Source organism: Grammomys surdaster, unplaced genomic scaffold (assembly GCF_004785775.1).
Source record: "Grammomys surdaster isolate TR1022 unplaced genomic scaffold, NIH_TR_1.0 62, whole genome shotgun sequence".
Lineage (NCBI taxonomy): Eukaryota > Metazoa > Chordata > Mammalia > Rodentia > Muridae > Grammomys > Grammomys surdaster.
In genome coordinates, this window is record NW_021604564.1 from 287,631 (window position 1) to 306,050 (window position 18,420).

General features: G+C 56.1%; 1 protein-coding gene across 2 annotated transcripts; it reads right to left on the minus strand.

Moving 5' to 3' along the window:
* Positions 1–729: 729 nt before the first annotated feature.
* Sema6b (semaphorin 6B) lies at positions 730–17,569 on the minus strand. Of its 2 annotated transcripts, none has more exons than XM_028762384.1 (17): positions 17,452–17,569; positions 9,990–10,142; positions 9,772–9,895; positions 9,028–9,088; positions 8,812–8,874; positions 8,418–8,519; positions 8,011–8,101; positions 7,138–7,257; positions 6,612–6,700; positions 5,695–5,912; positions 4,898–5,029; positions 4,380–4,529; positions 3,869–4,051; positions 3,636–3,785; positions 3,177–3,254; positions 2,993–3,051; positions 730–2,555 (listed from the first exon to the last, which is right to left on the minus strand). In XM_028762384.1, exons 2-17 carry the CDS (start codon positions 10,111–10,113, stop codon positions 1,639–1,641), a joined length of 2,661 nt encoding a protein of 886 aa, XP_028618217.1. In that variant the 5' UTR covers positions 10,114–10,142; positions 17,452–17,569; the 3' UTR covers positions 730–1,638. The 2 variants fall into 2 exon arrangements, with proteins under 2 accessions (XP_028618217.1, XP_028618209.1); XM_028762376.1 differs by lacking the exon at positions 17,452–17,569 and adding an exon at positions 10,884–11,112.
* Between the last annotated feature and the right edge of the window lie 851 nt (positions 17,570–18,420).

The window sequence follows — 18,420 nt, forward strand, 5'->3', positions numbered from 1 at the left end:
TGAGACTGTCCAGCAACAAAAACCACAATAGTAAAATGCATTTCAAGGCTATGAATTTGCCTTCGAGGACACCTTTGGCTATATCTATGTGTGACGAACACACACACTTGCACAGGCCATAGGTTGATTCTGGGTGTCTTCCTCAATGGTTTCCCACATTGTTTACTGAGGCAAGGCCTCTCAATGATTGGGCTAGGCTGACCTGCAAGAGGCCAGGGACCTTCCTGTCTCTGCCTCCCCAGTGCTAAAATTACAGACATACACCACCATACCTGGCTTTTTCTGTGAGTGCTAAGGGATTAGAACTCAGGTCTTCAGCTGGGCAGTGGTGACGCATGCCTATAATCCCAGCACTTAGGAGGCAGAGGCAGGTGGATTTCTGAGTTCAAGGCCAGCCTGGTCTACAGAGTGAGTTCCAGGACAGCCAGGGCTACACAGAGAAACCCTGTCTCGAAAAACAAAAACAAAAACAAAGAACTCAGGTCTTCTTGCTTGCATGGGAAGTGTTTTACTCACTGAGCCATTTCCTCTGTACCCAGCTAGTTTCTCCTTGTAGGCATCTCATCTTAAAGTTTTCCAGGTCTTCACATTTTGACATGACCTCTCTTCCCAGTCTGAGGTTCTAAAAGGCTAAACCTCCATTTGCCTTTGAGTGTGACTAAAAGCAGGCTTTGTTCTCCAAGTATTCCCAATCACCCCAGCAAACAGAGCTGACCCAGAGTCCAGGGGGCCGGTGGATGTAAACAGAGTTTTATTGACGGGGATAGGGCTGGGGAGGGAGGGTCCTGGACTCAGCTGGCCACGTGGCATGCACGGTCAGCTGGTGGTCAAAGGGGATGTCACAAGTGGGGACGGGTGGCATAGGCCTCTCTGACCACCCCAGGGCTGTATTTACAGGGGTGTCTGCCCACCTCCACCCTCCCAAACCCCCCAACAAGCCCTTTAGAAGCAGGTTCTCCCATCTCCCAGCCTAGACCCCCAGGTCCCCTCTGCAGGAGCAGGATTTGAACTCCAAACAGGCACCTCGAAGGCCCCATTCCCTGGGCTTCTTTTCAGAAGTCCCAACATTGGCTCAGCCAATGCCAGGGTCTCTGAGGGCGCCACCACCCACATTCTGAGTCGCACACACGCACACCCACGGCAGCCCTGTCTCACACACACGCACACATACTTCTGTCCCGGGCCCTTGCACACAAACAGGCCATGCACACGGATACACACCCACACACGCAGGGGCCCAGGAGCGGGGAGGGGGTCCCTTCTACGGAGGATGTGTTGAGGCGGGAAGGCTCATGTCTGCAGCTCTGCCTCCCCTAACCTCACGTCCTCACCCCCCACCCCGGCCGCCACCCCAAGTAAGAATGGGGCTGTGCAATTTCTTAGAAAAGAAAAAAACCTCATAATAAACAAAAATCAAAGTCTATGCGCAGGTAAAAGGTCTGCCTCCTCCCGCCCACCCCGGGGCTTCGTGTCCTGCATCCTCCGGGATGGAGGGGGCTCTTGTGCTTCCCTGTGGCGAGGGGATCCCCACGCGCGTGGATGGAGAACGAACGCGCCCCACTCGGCGCCAGTAGGGCTCGGTGACCTGGGCTGTCGCCCAGGTCGCTGTGGTTGGCACCGTCGAGGCATCCGCCTGGCCTAGGGCACCGGGGGTGCAGTCCGCTCGCCCGTCCCGCAGGGCAGCAAGTGTGTAGAGTCCGCGGGTGGGTGGCGGCGAGGACGGTGACCCCCGGGCCGAGCCTCACCGCTGTTGAATGTGTGTGTGCGCCGCAGGGCGGCTGTGGGGGGCCCATGGGGACCCGGCCTCCGCAGACTGCTGGTTGCAGGTGGGCTCCATGGCCCGGGAAGGCCATCGCCCACCGAAGGGTCCAAGGGGCCCGTAGGTGCGGACACCACCCGCCGGCGGTCCGGGCTGGCGTGGGGCGTGAGCGGGAAGTCGCCTGGGTGAGAGGCCCGGCAGGATCTGGGGGCGCAGAGGCGAGATTCCGGGCCCGGCTCGGCTGGCACCGGGGGCTGCTCGGGGGCGCGGGAGGGCGCCAGCAGGAGCAAGGAGGTGGAGGCTGAGGCCGACAGCAGCGCGTGGCTGTGGTCCCAGGCTCGCGGCCCCAGGGCGTGGGCGTGCGGGTGTGTCGTGGGCAGGCGTTTCTGGGGCAGAGGCGTCTGCTCTGGGGTGGGCAGCAGCCCGGAGTCCAGGTCGTGAGGGCCACCATGCAGCAGCGCCGCCTTTGTCCAGCCGTTCTGCATGAGCGGGGCCAGCAGGGCCTCCGGGGGACCCCCGGGACCGCCGCCGGCTCCTCCACGACCCCCGGGCCCGGTCCCCCTGCGCTCGCCCAGTCGGCTCACGCTCAGAACTGCCTCGCTGCCGCCGTGCGCCAGGATAGCCTCCTTGTCTTTGCGCCGGGCCAGCTCCCGCCGCTCGCGGAGACCCACGAACCAGCCCACGCTGAAGCCGGACACCACGGCACCCACCACGAACGCTGCCACCGAGGACGTTACCAGCAGGTTCACCGACACCAGCCCTGCGCGGTCATCTGAGAAGCTGGCGCGCAAGAGTCCTGGGGACAGATGGGGAGAAAGTGGCAGTGCATTCCCGCCTTGGAAGCCAGTCAGGTTGGTGCTAGATAGGCACTGAGCCACGCTCCTTTCTAGGCGGGGTTCCATCCATGACCACGCCCCATGCCCCTCACGAGGGGATTGTAGGCAAGGGCTCTATGCATGAGCCATGCTTCTTTGTGCGTGTGTTTGTTTTGTTTTTTGTTTTTTTTTTTTTCTGGAATCAGTATCTTTCTTTCATCTCCCTATTAAGGTGGATCTCATTTTCGTCCTTCATTGCAGCAGCCATCAGAGGGCGACCGTAAGCACTGGGTGAACTTACAGCTTTCCACGGCTCCCATCTCACTAAGGAAGTCTGTGTCCACCCTCCCTCCATCCCCAGGACGGAGTGTCTCTGGCTTGTGTCACAGCACACAAGGGAGTCCCTTTCTCAGCTTACCAGTGCAGTCACCTAAACCAGAGGTGCTGGCCCCGGACACATCTTGCTCAAACGTGGCACTGGGTTGGGGAGAAGGGGACAGAAGTAGATTCAACACAGAGCTCTTTATACCCAGCCCGGCACAGAGAAGGGCACACGGACCATGGGTGGTTAGATACGCCCCACGTGTCCCACTTCACCATACCTGGTTCCTGGTCTGAGGAAGATGCAGGAGCCATCGGGGGCCCACCCGCAGTATGGATCCTGGCTGCCAATACAGTTCCTAGGACAGAACATGTAACAAGCAGCTGCTCAGGGGACCTGGGCCATGTAGCTTCTAGTCACTGCAGTGGTGGCACGGTCAGAATGAATCTTGGAGGCCCAGGATACTTTCTCTCCAATTTTTACACAAGAAAATGGATGTTCAGTTCTGAAGCATTGCTACGAGGCTGGGCTGAAATCTGAGCCCACACAGTCCATCCTCCCTGAAGCAGCCTCCACACTGGTCCTCCAACACAAGCTGCATCCTGCCCCAGGGCCTTTGCACAGCTGTGTCCTTTGCCTTTGATTACCTCTGGTGAACCAAAGCTTTTCAACAACACATGGCTCTCCCCTTTCCCTTTGCCTCCTTCGACCCTGCACCAGCCTTATGGGGGGAACTCACTTCATGCACCCCGAGTACAGCTGGCAGCGGGCAACAGGAACACGGACCACACAGCGGGGGAAGGCTGCCAGCAGGCCACCCGAGGCTGCATCTAGCTCCAGGCTCAGAAGTCGCTGCCCCCACTCACTAGCACTGCTGGGCCGTCCACACCTAGGCACACAGTGAAGAGTGAGGCTGGTGTGCCCGCCCTGTTGTTCAGCCAGCTGCTCCCACCTCCCTGCTTCCCCCCAGACCTGTCTGGCCGGTAGGTCTCAAACTCCTCCAGAAAGATGCTGGGCCCTGTGGTCCCTGAGACACTGGCGTTGGGCTTCACAAGGAATTTGAGGACTGTGCCAACCTCAGACCCAAGGAAGACTATTGTCTGATTGCCCCATGGACCCGCACCCACATCCACAGCCACTCGGGTCAGCTGGTGCCTGGAACACAAGATGGACTTGGAGGTCAGGTTTATCCTGAAGCTTCCCCTGGCCTCCCAGCCCAGGTATCACACACCTCTGACCTGTGGGGTACAGAGGAGTTACACAAGTACACATCAACAGATATGCACTGATGTACATGACATGAGAAAGTCATGCTATGTCCTGCCTCAGGCCCTTTGCAAGGGCTGTGACCTCTGCTCCCTATCCCAGTGTCTCTACATGAGCTACCCTTGCCCAGCAAACTCCACAGTAAACGAAGGCCCTTGATTGAAACCCATTATCCCCACTGTGAAGGACTGGGATACAGCACTCCCCCAGCACTGACCGCATCAGAGTTCTCACGATCCAAGGCGAGTGGCCCAGGGAGGGTACCGCCTCGTCCATCAGTGGGTGGGTCTTTACAAAGTTGAGGATTTCGTCGGGGAGGGCACTGGATGCGTTGTACTGCATGCCAGGCGCTGCACAGCACCCGGGCCTGAGGGAAGAGGAGGAGAGTCAGGAGGATGCCAGGACCCTACAGTAAGGCCCTGATTCACTCGTTTGAATGGCTCCCCACTCTTCGGGTTCCCCTGACCTGACTCGCTGTAGCCTCAGGACCTCTGTACTGATCCCTCTACTCCGGGGCCTTTCACCCACTTTTGTCCTCTGCCCAGTTTATCCCTCAACAAATGAAGATCACTGACTCCTTGGCCCTTCATGGTGGCCTCCTAGTGTCCCCCGCCACGAGCTTCCGTGCTTCCCTCCATTGTCTACTTGCCCAACACTGACTGACCTTCCCCAAACCAGCCACTGTAGGAGCAGGACACTCCTTGGCTGCCATGTAAAGATGGAAGTCACTGTCACCTGGGCCGTGGCACTTGGTCTTCAGGCACTGGTGTCCAGATTGACTCAGGCGATTTCTGCTCCCGGAAACGGCCTTCAAACACGGCAGCCACTTGGTTCATGTCGAAGGCGCAGACAGCTGAGCCAGGGATGCTGCGGTGGGGTGAGACAGCGCTAAGCTGGGTGGGGATGGCACCTTCTCTGGGTCCCATGCGCTGCCCACGAGTCCCCAGCTCTTTCTCTCATCTAAGCAACACAAACCACTCCTGCCTCCAGAACCTCCCCAGGCTGGGCCACTGGGCAGCTTCCCTAGACCCTCTCCCTGGGTCTTTGCATGTAGTCAGTTTCCACTGAGTATTTACTCAGTTCCTGAACATTCAGTACCCAGAGGCCATGCTTGCTGACCTGTTTCTATTGCTCCTCATTTGTCTATGGCTCCCTCATGCTCTCAGACCCAAGTCTGACCCTGCTCCACGGTGCAATCCTCCACAATTCTAACATACTCCTTGATCCCATCGTCTCTCTCCACACCTGCCACAGAAGCCTCCTCCCTCTGACCAGCACAGAGTCTTGGAACCTTCACATGCACTATTCCCTCTTCCACACCCAGTGTCCCTACTTCAGTGTCCCTCCATGTCCTGTAGGATGAGAGGACTCCAGGTGTCTCTTTCAGTCTTTGGCCCCAGATTGGCATAGAGGTCTCCTGGGACCAACGCTGTCCAGTACAGGACATAAGGACTATTTGCTGACTGAATGTGCGAACACTGGGATTCTGGCCAACAAACGCCACCAGTGGGCACCTGCCAGCAAGGCCTGACCTGTTGCTAGGAGTTGAGAAGACAGCGAGGACCACCGGACGGCCGCCCAGGCTCACCACACCAGTCACAGCCTGCAGGACGTTGAAGTAGAAGTGCGAGTCCCCAGGCACTGAGCAGTTGAGCCGGGCCTTCAGGAAGGAAGTCCACTGCTTTTCCAGCACTCGTGGGGAGCCGCCTACGTCATTCTTGCAAACACGGGCCACGCGGGACACCACCACCTGGACAAGCAGCAGGCACCAGGAACACCCTAAGTTAGCATGATGTAGAAATGGCTGCTGCCTGCCATGCCAGACAGAGGAACTTCTCTTACAAAGGACTCTAAGGGAGACCTGCTACCCACAGCACTCTGGACACCAGGCAGCAAGGATGGGGGTGGCACAGACAACAGGGCAAAACATAGATGCATGGGAGGATGGCTGGGTGAGTGGATGAGTTTATATATGGTCGGAGGGATGGACAGATGATGGACGGATGAATGGATGGGTGGGTGGGTGGAAGGATGTGTAGGTGGGTAGATGGACAGATGGATGGATGGATAGATAGATGGATGGGTTTATGGATTGATTGGTGGATGGGTGGACTGTGGCCAGACTCAGGTTAATGGTTCTTGGAAGGGCTGAAGAATAAATACTTGGGCTTGTGTGTCAGTGAGACAGTGTTGGGGAATGGTTGATGGACAGGAACTGTGGGGCCACATGACATCAATGTCTTCAACACTGTTGGAGCCTTCAAGCTCCTCAGTTCCTCCTTAAATTTCTTTCAGTCTCATAGACTGGTCTTCACTGGAGGGGACACTATGTGAAGACTGGTTCCTCTGACCCAGGTGGAGTTCATGGATTAGACCTTCTGTCCACTTTCCCTGCCTGAGCCTCTCAGCTAATGTCCTGGCCCAAGCATTGCAGAGATTGAAGCGTAACCTTTTCCAGATAGTTAAACTCCATGGCGATCTCCCGGAAGAAGAAGTAGACGTGGCTTCCCCACTCCACCGCGTGCACAAAGTACGGCTCTGTTGAGAGAAGGTGTCGGATACAGCCTTACTCATCATGAAAGGGTCTCTGGGGCTCTGAATGTCACCAGAGCTTACTGTGAGCCGTGCCTTTTACTGGGAAGAGGAGATTTAGAGTTGTCACTTAGCCAAAATAAACTGAGCCCAGTTTGGCTTTTCGGGGGGCTATGAGTGGGGTCCTAAGTAAAAAAAAACCCACCATGTCCACTGTTTCCATGCAGTTTGCAATGTTTCGTGGACCTTCCTCCCTATCTGGTGGAGAACTCAGCCTCGCAGTTCCCGCCCTACTTCAGGTTCAGCAGGCTCTACTTTACACCAAAATCTTCCATCTAGTTCCATATTTAAAAAAGGTCAGGAGATTCCTCTTCTCTCCTGATCTCTGGGACTCTTATTTTGTTGGGGGTGTCAGGTAAATGTCACCTCTACAAGAGCCTCACCTTTAAACCACTTGGAGTCATGCTTTACTGTGCGCAGTGTGGGCCGGTCCCCAAGGCTGCGGTAGATAACAGCGTCGATGGCCAGGAAGTCAGTCACTGTGGCTGTGAAGAGCATCCCATCTGGACATCGGGAGTAGGGTGTGAGGGAGGCAGATTGGGATTAGACTGAGAAGGCCCAGAGAGAAGCTAGGCTTGAATACCATTACTCAGGAGGCAGAGGTGGTGGATCTCTGTGAGTCTGAGGCCAGCCTGGTCTACAGAGTGAGTTCCTGGACAGTTAGGGCTACACAGAGAAACCCTGCCTCAGAAAATCATAACAACAACAACAACAACAACAGAAGGCCCAGACAACAACAAGAAGAATCATAATAGAAAGACCAGAGTGGGCAGGAGCGAAAATTAGAACCTCAGTCTAGTGTGGACTGTCAACAGGCTGAGCCTGGATCCCAACATGATCCTATGACTGAATGAGCCTGAATCCCAGGCTGAGTCCCAGGATGACAGTAACTCTGGCTGAACCTTGATCTCAGGCTAAATTTCTTCCTCCAGCTCAGCCTAGCCACCATCCTGACCCTGACTCTGACCCTGTCCCTGACCCTGACCCTGTCCCTGAACCTGTCCCTGACCCTGTCCCTGACCCTGTCCTTGACCCTGTCCCTGTCCCTGACCATGTCCCTGACCCTGTTCCTGTCCCTGACCCTGTCCCTGTCCCTGACCATGTCCCTGACCCTGTTCCTGTCTCTGACCCTGTCCCTGTTCCTGACCTTGACCCTTAGATTCTGCCCATTCCTAGCTGCCTCTGAGTGACCAGGATTTTAGGAATGGAAAATGCCTTTCTTGGCACTGGCCATGTCAACAGCAAGAATCACTCACCTGAGAAGAGGGCAACATTGGCGTGCTTGGGGTCATAGGGGCAGCGGGCCATACCACTGATGTTGTCTCCAAGAAGCTGCAGCGTGTCCATCTGCAGGGAAGACAAAATCTAAGCAATAGATCTCCTCACTCTGCCCGGCAGCTCTGGGATTCCCCAGCCCTCCACTCCAGGCAGAACCCTAGCTTCACGCTGCATTACTGTGTGATTCTGGCCAGGCAGTTAACCTCTCTGGACCTCAGGTTTCCTGGTCTGTGAATGGGCCCGAGTCTATGGTCTATTGCCCAAGTCTTGCAAGGAAAGGGGAACAAGCCTGGCAGGCCTAGCATAGGGTTGTGCATGGCTGGGAACCACAGGGTTGACGGAGGGTGAAGCACATCCTTGGGGTCTCGGAAGGGCTGAGACTCACACTGTAATTGGCACAGATGGGATTAAACGCATTGGAGCCGCACACGAAGAGCGTGGACTCGTCACGAAGCAGGAGCACCTTGACAAAGTTCCGACACTCACCCTGAGGTGGGGAAGAAGGAAGGACGTGCACGTGGCTCAGGCTGGGAGCTCAGTCAAGGCTGACCCAAGGGATGGGCTAATTCCCGTGGGATGAAGGAGGTTGGGTGTGGCCTGGGTAGACTGAGTGTGGCCACCGAGGCACCAGTCCTTGAGCATAACAATAACAGCTTGGAGCTCCTCCTCTGAGATGGAAGAATCACCCTGAGACTACAGGGAAGTTTGAGGCCCTACTAGGAATGTGGCCAGGGTGGGTAGGATGGGGATAGGCCAGGACAAGGACAGGTCCCTCTAACCTCTTGCTTTCCCTTCATCCGACACACATCAATGTCACTGGGGTTGGAGCGCCAGGTAAGCTTCTACCAGAAAAAACATGTGGTTAAGGGACTGTGGTCCTCAGCACCCCTCAGATCCCTTCTCCCAGCCAAGTCCATCTTGGACTCCATCTCCCCTCAAAGTGCTCTGCCCCACCCCCACCCCACGCCCACCTGCATACGATCCCTCAAACTCACCCGCTGATACCGCAGCTCCGTGGATGTGGACGGCTCCAGTTCTACTTGGTACAGGTTGTCTCTGCAGGAGGTCGGAAACCCAACCACCTTCAGTCCCATAACAGTAAGCATGATGCCCATCTGGCGCCCACATCGCTCCTGGTCTGTATTGTGATTTCTGCCCTTGAAATCTATTCCACACCCACCCCTTTCTCCAGCTGCATGTTGCCGCCATGTCCAGCCTCTAACCTCATAGCTTGGACACATCCAGGCCTCAGCACTGACCCAGCCTTGGGAAACCACCAGCAGGAGGCGCCTGTGAGCATGACTCAGCTTCTTGCCTAGGTCCAAGACCAACTTCTCTTTTGTGTTCCTCTGCATCACTCTGTCTAGACACCCAGTAAATTGTGTCCTAGACATTGTGTCTAACACATGCATCATGTGGCATCCAACGCCCTTAAAACTCAGGCCTAAGCTGGGCGGTGGTGGCACACACCTTTAATCCTGGTAGGGGGATCTCTGTGAATTGCAGGCCAGAGTGAGGTCCAGGATAGCCAGGACTACACAGAGACATTCTGCCTCAAACAAACAAACAAACAAACACCACCCAACAGCACCTTTAAACTCAGTGCTCAATAGGCTTAAAGCAGCGTGGAATAACCTTGAAACTCAGCATTCAGCACCATGGGTTTACACTTTCCAGCCAAGTAGGCCTATCATGGACCCCTCAAATGTGCAATTCTGGGCTCCCCAACATTTGCATACCTGTCCCCAATGAACAGTGTCCTGTTAACACGTAGCACTCTCTGGATATTGAGGTCCTCAGCACCCTCTGCAGGGGTCAGACGACCAGGCCCACTGCCCACGAACACGGGGTAATGGCTCAGGTCTAGGGGAAGGAGTGGAAAGAAGATTCGTTTGGAAACAAGACCCTGTCCACCTGAGACCCTGACACAGCCCTGCCCATCACTCCCCAGACTCACAGTCCCTGGGAGCCACGCTGAGTGGAGGTGGTTCTTCTGGGAAAAGTCCATGCGTGACCCCCAGGAACAACAGCAGGAGGAACAACAAAGTCGAGCGTGGAGGGGGCGCTCGCGGGGTCCGCATGGTGAGGACCAGATGACCACAGAAGACACCTACAAGCCAAGAGGGCGGTGTATGTAGCGGCCTGAAGTTTCATAAGAGGTCGGTAGGGGGCGCGCGAGTCCCTCCCTTCCTCCCAGAGTAAAAATAACATTGATAATAATAACGACGCTCAGATGTTATTTAATTTACAAGCGACTTTAAGACCACATGTGAGTAAAATTCTCAGGAAATAGCTGCAACCGGAAATGCATTAGGTAATTAAAAATTAATCACGAGAATTACAATAATGGATATTATCTTAAAACATGTGTTTAAAAACCCAATCTCAAAAAGTACTTTTTAAAAAACCTTCAAGTTAAAACGCGAAAAGCCTTAGAGCCTGGCATCGTGGCAAAAGCCTGTCATCCCAGCCTTGGAGAGGCTGAGGCAGGAGCATCATTAATTCTAGGACAGCCTGGTCTACACAGCAAGACCCCACGATAAAAACAAATGGCCACACAATTAGAACAAATACACAAAGAGGGACTGTATTTCCAATTCAAAAGCTGAACAAAACATAATAGAACTAAAAGCCCCTGGCATTTCATAAACCACATCATTAGCGATTGGAGTCGTAGAACATCACAGCATGCAGAGGCTTTGGTTTCACTGCTGAGTTTGACTTCCTGTCCCCTTGGGAGGCTTCCTTATGCTCTCATTCAAAACTGAGGAATCCTGAGGTGTGTAAAAACACGTGGGACCCCAGCCCTCCAAAAACCTGGGGACCCCGGGACAAGGCAGCACCTCCCTACCAGAAAGGAGTACAGTCCAATTCGAGACACCCCACATGGGATTCTCAGCAGCTTCGTCAATCTCCAACAAACTCTGGGCCTCAGTTTTCCCATTCAGGCGGCAGAGGTATCTCCCAGCCCTCCCCTGACCTTGGAGATCATAAGCCACAGTGGGTGAGGGTGATGGAGAGAACATCAGCCCCAGGCTAGCATCAGCCACCATTCTAACGGTCAGGGCCAAAAAAACAGGAAGACCTTGTACAGCTTCCTCTGCCTGACCTTAGCTTCCAGGGTTTGTGACTCAGAGTACGTGTGTTCTGGGACATGAGCCTACTTCCTTATGAGCTTCCTAAACTGACTCCTCCCCTGTGCTGTCCCCCTGTACCCGCCCCATGACCCCAGATTCCAAGAGGCTGACCTTGCACTGTAGCCATCCTAAACCCCTACTACCGGCCCCAGACCCTCACTGGGGATTCTAGGCAGGGCTCCTTTCTTGACCACGCCCCCAGCCCATCACTGGGAGGTGGGGGAGGATTCTAGGTAGTGTTCCACTCCTGACCATACTCCTAGTCCATCATTGGGGGATTTGAAGGGAAGGGAGCGGCTCAATCCACAAGCCACGCCCCCAGCTCATCGACTTTTCTTCTTGGGACAAGGTCTGATTCTGTAGCTCCAGACTCAGCAGCCACAGGAGCTGCTCTGAGGAGCTCTGGGTTCAACGAGAGCTTCTGCCCCTTCCCCCCAAATAAGATAGAATAATAAATATGAAATGTTTTGAGACAGAATCTTACAATGTAAACTAGGCTGACCTCAACCTTCCTGAGATCTACCCCATAGCCCTGAATCACCTCGTCCTGCTGGCACTCCATATGATCTCCAGATTCTCAGCCGTGCCCCTATCCCTCCTGGCTATGGCGGGCTGAGTCTTCAGGCGTCACCATTGAACTCGGGGTTTTAACCCGTCTCAGACACGCTGCAGCATCCCTGCACGTAAGAGCCCCTCCATGCACCGCACAGGACATCTCCGTCACGCTCCCTCCCTGTCACACAGCCTAACTTCCTGGATCCCCACAGCCCCAGGTTCACGCCACAGTTGTAACACATTTTCGACTCCACCACAAAGTTCTCCAACACACAGCAAATGGAAGGAAACCGTGGGCCTCTCTCCCCCATCAACGCCCAGGCTTGCTCTGCCGCCATGTCCTCTCGGCCCTCATGCTCTGGACACGAGGGGGCGCCTGCGAGCCCCACGTCCGCCCTTAGCCCTAAGCCCTGTCATCCCACCGCAGCCTCCCTCCTCCCTCTTGGTCCCTTGCCTCCCTCCCTAGTCTTCCCACAGTGCTCTGCCCCGCCTCAGGGCCTTTGCACAAGCTTGACGCCCTGGTGGGCAGCAGACAGGCGTGCATGGCTCTCCTAGGGCCAGGTAGACCTTTGGTGCACAATAATCACTTGTTGAGTGAATAAATGATCAACACTTAGCACTGCTTCCTACCCACCTCATTGTCCTCCAGTCCTCTGCCACACACCCACTGTCTGCTTACTCAGGTCAATCCCTCCCCGGAAGTCAGACCACCTACATGTCCCCAGGTGTGTGTTCGCCCCAGGCAAATGTCCCAGCTGTGAGAGGGCCACCCACCTGTCCCAGGGAGCAAACCCCAGCACCTGCCTGTGAACCTCTCCCACCAATGGCTTCCAGAGAGTCCGGTCCCGAGAGAGCCCAGTTCATTGGCTGTGTGGGGAAACGGAGGCTCCGGGTATGGGAGGGAACAGCCTGTGCCTGTGGTTCTCATGCAAACCCTAACTCAGCTCTTCGACCTGTAGACTGAAAATGGCCACTTCTGGACTCTGGCTGCCACTCACTGTGTGCCAGGCTCCTGTGACAACTGTAAATGTCCCAGATGTCAAAAGCATGCCCTAAGGGACAGGACACTCCCTAGCTGATAGCTGTTCTACAATCTTCTTTAGCCACTCAGCACCCCAAGGGCCAGGGCAGACCCACACCCCATCCTCAGGCCTCTTTAGGCAAGTTCTACTTTGAATCTAACTTCGGTCCTTCTTGCTTCCATGGGCTCCTTGATCACCATTCCACAGACACCGAGCAAATCACAGCCATACTTCCCAAGCTCTTCCCCTCCCTCACCTGGTCTGTGACCCCCAGGCCCCGATGCCACTTTCCTGGGTTTCTCTGGACTCCGTAGGGGACACAGAGACCCTCTGCTGACCACAATCCTCTGCTTCCTCCTCTACAGCAGGGTGTTCCCTGCAGGCCCACTGCCTCAAGGTTTTGGCTGTGCTATTGGTGTCCCCAGGGGGATCGAGTGACTGTGGGGCAGCCAGGCCCCTGAGCTGGCCTGGTCTGGTTACCAGCTCTACTTACGGCTCCGCTTCAGATGCCTCTCAGGCCCCACTTGGCACAAAAGGAAAGAGTGCACAGCCTCATGTCCCAGTCAGCATGGACCTCTTTGGGGTTCTTCATTACTAGAGCCTCAGTTTCTCCATCCACAAGACAGGCCTGTAGCACCTGCACCCACCCTCAGTAAGTTATCAAAGTGTATATAATCGGTACATAATAGTTGATTAGCAGTAAGGGCATCTCTGAGCTTGGTGTGTCCTCCAGGAAGGGAGGGTCTGCCCTGGTGGTCACTACTGTGTCCCTGAGCCTAACACAGGGCCGGAATAGAGCAGTCACTGAGCCCAACATGGCCAACGGTATCACCCTGAATAGTGTCATAGATGTCCAGGCCTTGGCACTACAGCAGGCACACAGAACGTAGTCAATAAATGATGTGCAAAGTTCCCCATAGGTGTGAACCCACTGTATCCCACACCAGCCTTGAGACCATGGAAAATACAGAGCTCAGACAGGTGGCACTACTTGGCCAAAGTCCCGCAGCACAGCACAGCCCAGTGGATGGTGGGGCAGAGAGAAGAGTGAGGTGACTCTGTCCTGCAGCGACCTTTGAACCCACCCCTACCTAATATGTGACCATTCTGTCTCCACCTACGTCTGATATAGGGACACCTAAGATATGCAGGGTGACAGGCAGCCGGGGCCTTGCTGAGGACTGCTGGGAACAGGAAGTGCTGGCCAAAGATCCTGAAGAAGACAAAGGTGGGAAATAGGTCCCTGGGGACAGATCCTGGGGTCAGAGCAGACCATGAGTCTCATGTGAGCCAGGTCTCAGCCTTGGCAGACACACAGGCACAATAACAAGAATGTAAGAACCTGCCATTGGGAAGAGTCAAACTCAGTCACGGTGAGGGTGGCCTCAGGGGAACGTATCTTCTCAAAACCTAAGAACCAGGCCCTTTAAGATGATCCACAGCAGATACTTAGGGAGCACCTACTGTGTTCCCAGCTCAGATTCAGGGTACCCACTATGTTCAGAGCCCTTTGGTAGCATGTGAGAGGACATCTATCTCAGTTCCAGGGGCAGTGACTGCTCTGACTTTTCACTGGTGAGGAGACTGAAGCCCACCCACAGGGGCCCACCTAGAGATGAAGTTGTCCCCAACTCCTGCAGTCCCCAGTCCCATAACCACAGCCACAGCCACAGCCCTCCAGCCCAGAGTCATGGTCCCTGCTCCCTACTCCCTGCTCCCAGCCACAAGGGCCTCCTCCATTGCACCAGGCTGCATCCTGCAACTGGGGCTTTCACACAGTTGTGTCCCCTGCTCCGGGGTCTTCGCCTGGCTGCATCTCTGCCACAAGGTTATTCCTCATGACCCTTCCATCACCTTTTCTTCCAGCCCTCGGCTCTAAAACCATGTCCTTGAGGACCTCCTTCCCAGCTGCAGCATCCATGTTCTGATCTGCAGGGTGCTCAGTGCTGGTGCAGTGGTTTGCACGGCTGTGAATTCAACAGTCATGTTAATAGGGACAGGCCCTATCAAACCTGGCCATTGGCTCTGTTTTACACATGGAGAAACTGAGGCTCAGAGAGAGGGCGGGTTTCATCCAAGGGCTGCTGCTGCTGGGCAAAGAGCCACATCCTGGCAAGGGCTCTCTGCTGCCTCTTGTGTAAGTATCAGAAAATATGTGACCACCTCCCACCCAACTTGTACACATATGTCAGAGCTCTAGCTGCAGTACCCATTCTCCAAGCACCTTCACCGAGTCACAGTGCAGAATCAAACGTTCCCTAGCTTCAGTTGCTCCCTCCACTCCAGCATCAACTGTAAACAGCAGAGTGAACTAGGATCTGCCTCAGTTTCCCCTCCCATGGTCTGAAAGAGCCTTGAGGAACAAATAGACAAGTTAGGCTTGCTGTCTGAGCCAGACACAGACCATGGCACACAGGAGCCACTGAGAATGCTTGTTGAATGACTGACTGACTTCCCTGATCACCCAACATCCTCCCTGCCCCATAAACCCATAATCCCCCTTAGGGCTCTTGAAAGCATTCAAGAAGTTCCTTGGGGCTAAGCCAAGAGCATCCTGGGAAATGTAGTCTTCAATCGGCCTGGCCTCTCATCTGAGTTAAAAGTCACCCACCGACTCTGGTCCTAGGAAGCCGCAGCCTTGCGCCAGTGCCCCGGATCCCAGCAACCCTTCCTTGAGGCCCGCGAGCACGGAGGCCTCGCCATCTCCTCGCTTCCTCTACTACCCTCCCTGGCTCCGCATGGCCCTGGGGATGAAGCTCCTGCTCCAGCCTTAGCGTCTCCTCCCACTTCAGAAAGTTCAGCCACTCTGGGAAGTACTCCCATTCCCCAGCTCAGTGGCAGAGTCCGCGCTCCTAACTGCCCCCTCCAGGGCCACACCTAGGGTCAGCTCAGGACACCCGTCTTCCCAGGAGACGCCAGTCACCTTTCTGTCCGGCTCACCTGTACGCAGGCTGACGTCACCTCCTCCAAGGGCAGCCGCCTACTCACCTTCCCTCTGTCCATGGACAGACAGACGGACAGGACTAGGGCTGAAAGCCCCAGAGGATAGAGGACCAGGAGGCCCCGGGACACACGCAGCAGAGTGAGGAGCCGCCAGAGCCTGTCCTGAGGAGGCCACACAGAGACTGACCACCTGCCCCAGAACACACAGAGGAGCTAAAAGTTCCAATCCACTTCCTGCCAGTGCCTGAGACATCCAGGGCCACCCTTGGAAAGGACACGAACTCTCGAGCACTCAGTTTTCAGTTAATGGAAAGAGAGGGCCTCCCCTTCTTGCTGTGGAATTCAGAGCCTCACAATACGGGGAAGCCCCAATTGGCGCTCAGTGCCTCAGTTTCCCCACCTCCTCTTGGCCACCGTATCATCGCTGGAAGGCTACAGATACACCCCCAGGCTGCCATCTACCAAGTAGGGAGCAGTGGCCACCCAGCCAGAAGGCCGGACAACATTAGGCATGTCCAGGTACAGGCCTTGAACCTCAGATGGCTCCCACTTCTAATCTCTCTAAATAGCCTGAAGGCAAACGTGCACACTGAAAATCGGCCAGAAAGCTGGAGTCCAAGACACAAGAAAGACACGTTGTATCCAGGCAGAGGCGCTCTGGCCAGTCCCTCCAGCCATTCTGTCTCCAGGGCCATCCTCCTCCGCCCAAAGCTTGCTGGCCTGCAATATTGGGGTTCCCAATACCATCGATTTCAGTTTGGATTCGGGACATTGGGCAGGTTAAAAAATAAGAAGTTGGGGGTGACACAGACGTCAGGCAGTGTGACACAGACCTCTGCCAGGGTGCCGGAGATCTAGAGACCAACACAGATGGGAAGCAACACAGACCTCAGGCAGGTGACAGAGACCTGGGAACCTCAGATGCCAGTGACACGGACCTTAGGCAGTGTGTGTGTGTGTGTGTGTGTGTGTGTGACAGACCCCGGGCAGAGAGGACCTGGGATCCAGGAATCCCTCCCGACCTCAGGGCTGTTGTAGGCCTAGAATTCTCCATCTGAGGCCGAGGTGGGGGGTTCGGCCTGGCCGCGGCCCTGGGGAGGCGCCCCAAAGTCGGCAGTGGAGAGCAGAATAGGGCACGTGACCCCCGCCCCAGGGACCAATCAGCGCCGCGGTCGGCCAGGGGGGCCACGGTGGCACCCACCCCGAGCGGCTGCCAGAGACGCTCCTTTGTCCCATTGTCAGGCTTTGGGGGGGGTCTTGGCAGCCCAGCTTCGGGTTGTGCTGCAGCGGGGGCGTTGGCCGCGGACGGTGTACCCCCCCCCATGCCAGTTGCGCGGCCAGCGGAGACCAGCGGGTACCCGGGAGCTCGGGAGCAGCTGGTGCACAGGGCCGCGTGGGGACCCACGGGAGGTCGCGGCTATGTGTCCCGCTCCCTCCCCCGCCCCCATCAGTAGGCCGTCACCCCAATAATTCAAAGCCACTGTCCGTGCCCGGGCGCGAAGAGCCCCGGCCTTGGCTGCAATCCCCGCCCGATGCGCAGCCCGTTAGCCCCGCCCAGGGCGCTGGAGCCGGGACCGCACGCGGGGGGCCCCCCAGGCCCGTGTCGCTTCACGAGGCGCCCGCGCCCTGTGCGCTCCCGGTGCGTGCATGCCCACTGCATCTGTCCCTGAATCTGTCCCTGCGTCTGTCCCTGGGTCCGTCGCCGCATCTGTCCCCGGTGCATCTGTCCAAGGTGCGTCCCCACGTCGGTCCCTGCACTCACCTCCAGTGCAGGCCGCGCACCTGCCCGGCTCGGCCCCGGCCCCGCAGCGCCTCAGCCCGGGCTCCCACGCGCGGGCGGCTCCCGCGGGGGCGCAGCGCGGTGTCCCGGCCGGGGCCGCATCTCTGCCGCCGCTGCTGCGACTCGCAGCTCCGCCACCTCCGCCCCCAGCGCCGGAGCCCGGAGCTTCGCAAAACCCGGAGCAGACCACCAAGGAGTGGAGCACGGACGGGAGGGGGCGCGTCCAACCATCCCCGGCCTCAGTTTCCCTTTCTCTGCCTCGCACCTCTCTCTACGGGAGTGTCTCTGAAGACCACTGGCTCCCGCACTGAGCTGGGCGCTGTTCTGAGTCTGGGCATCTCCAGTATACCGTAGGCTCTCCATAGATGTTTTGCTATTGTATATTCTAGTGAATTTCCAATTCATCTGACCGGTCAGCTACACACAGGAACCTCATGGACATAGAGTTAGGTCTCACGGTCCTGGTGGCTCATGACATCGTTGAGTCAAACCACCAAGGTCTTCTTTATTTATTTATAATGATTGATTCACTAAGGCAGACTCCCCTGTGAAATCTAGGCTAAAGGCCTGCCCCAGCACACTGATAACACTCACTTTCTGAGGGACATTGGGACAGCAACATATTTCTTTTCATGCCTCAGTTTCCCTCTGTCTGAAGCCCCTCCCCATCCCAGCCTTAACACTGATTGAAAACCTCTCTCCGATTGGGCTGGGCACTGCCTCACCTCCTGGCACCTCCAGTATACAGTAAGCACTCTATAGCTGCTTTTGTACTTGTGTGTGGAGTTGAATCCTGCTCACAGAGCAGCCTCGCAGTCCAACCAGCCGAGAACTCTCAACCAGAGGTTGGGACTGTGAGCTGCCTGGGACAGCCAGGGCTGTGGGTGTCGTCAGGATTTGAACTCTGACCTGTGGGCATCCTGAAGGACTGGAGCAGACTCCCTGGTATCA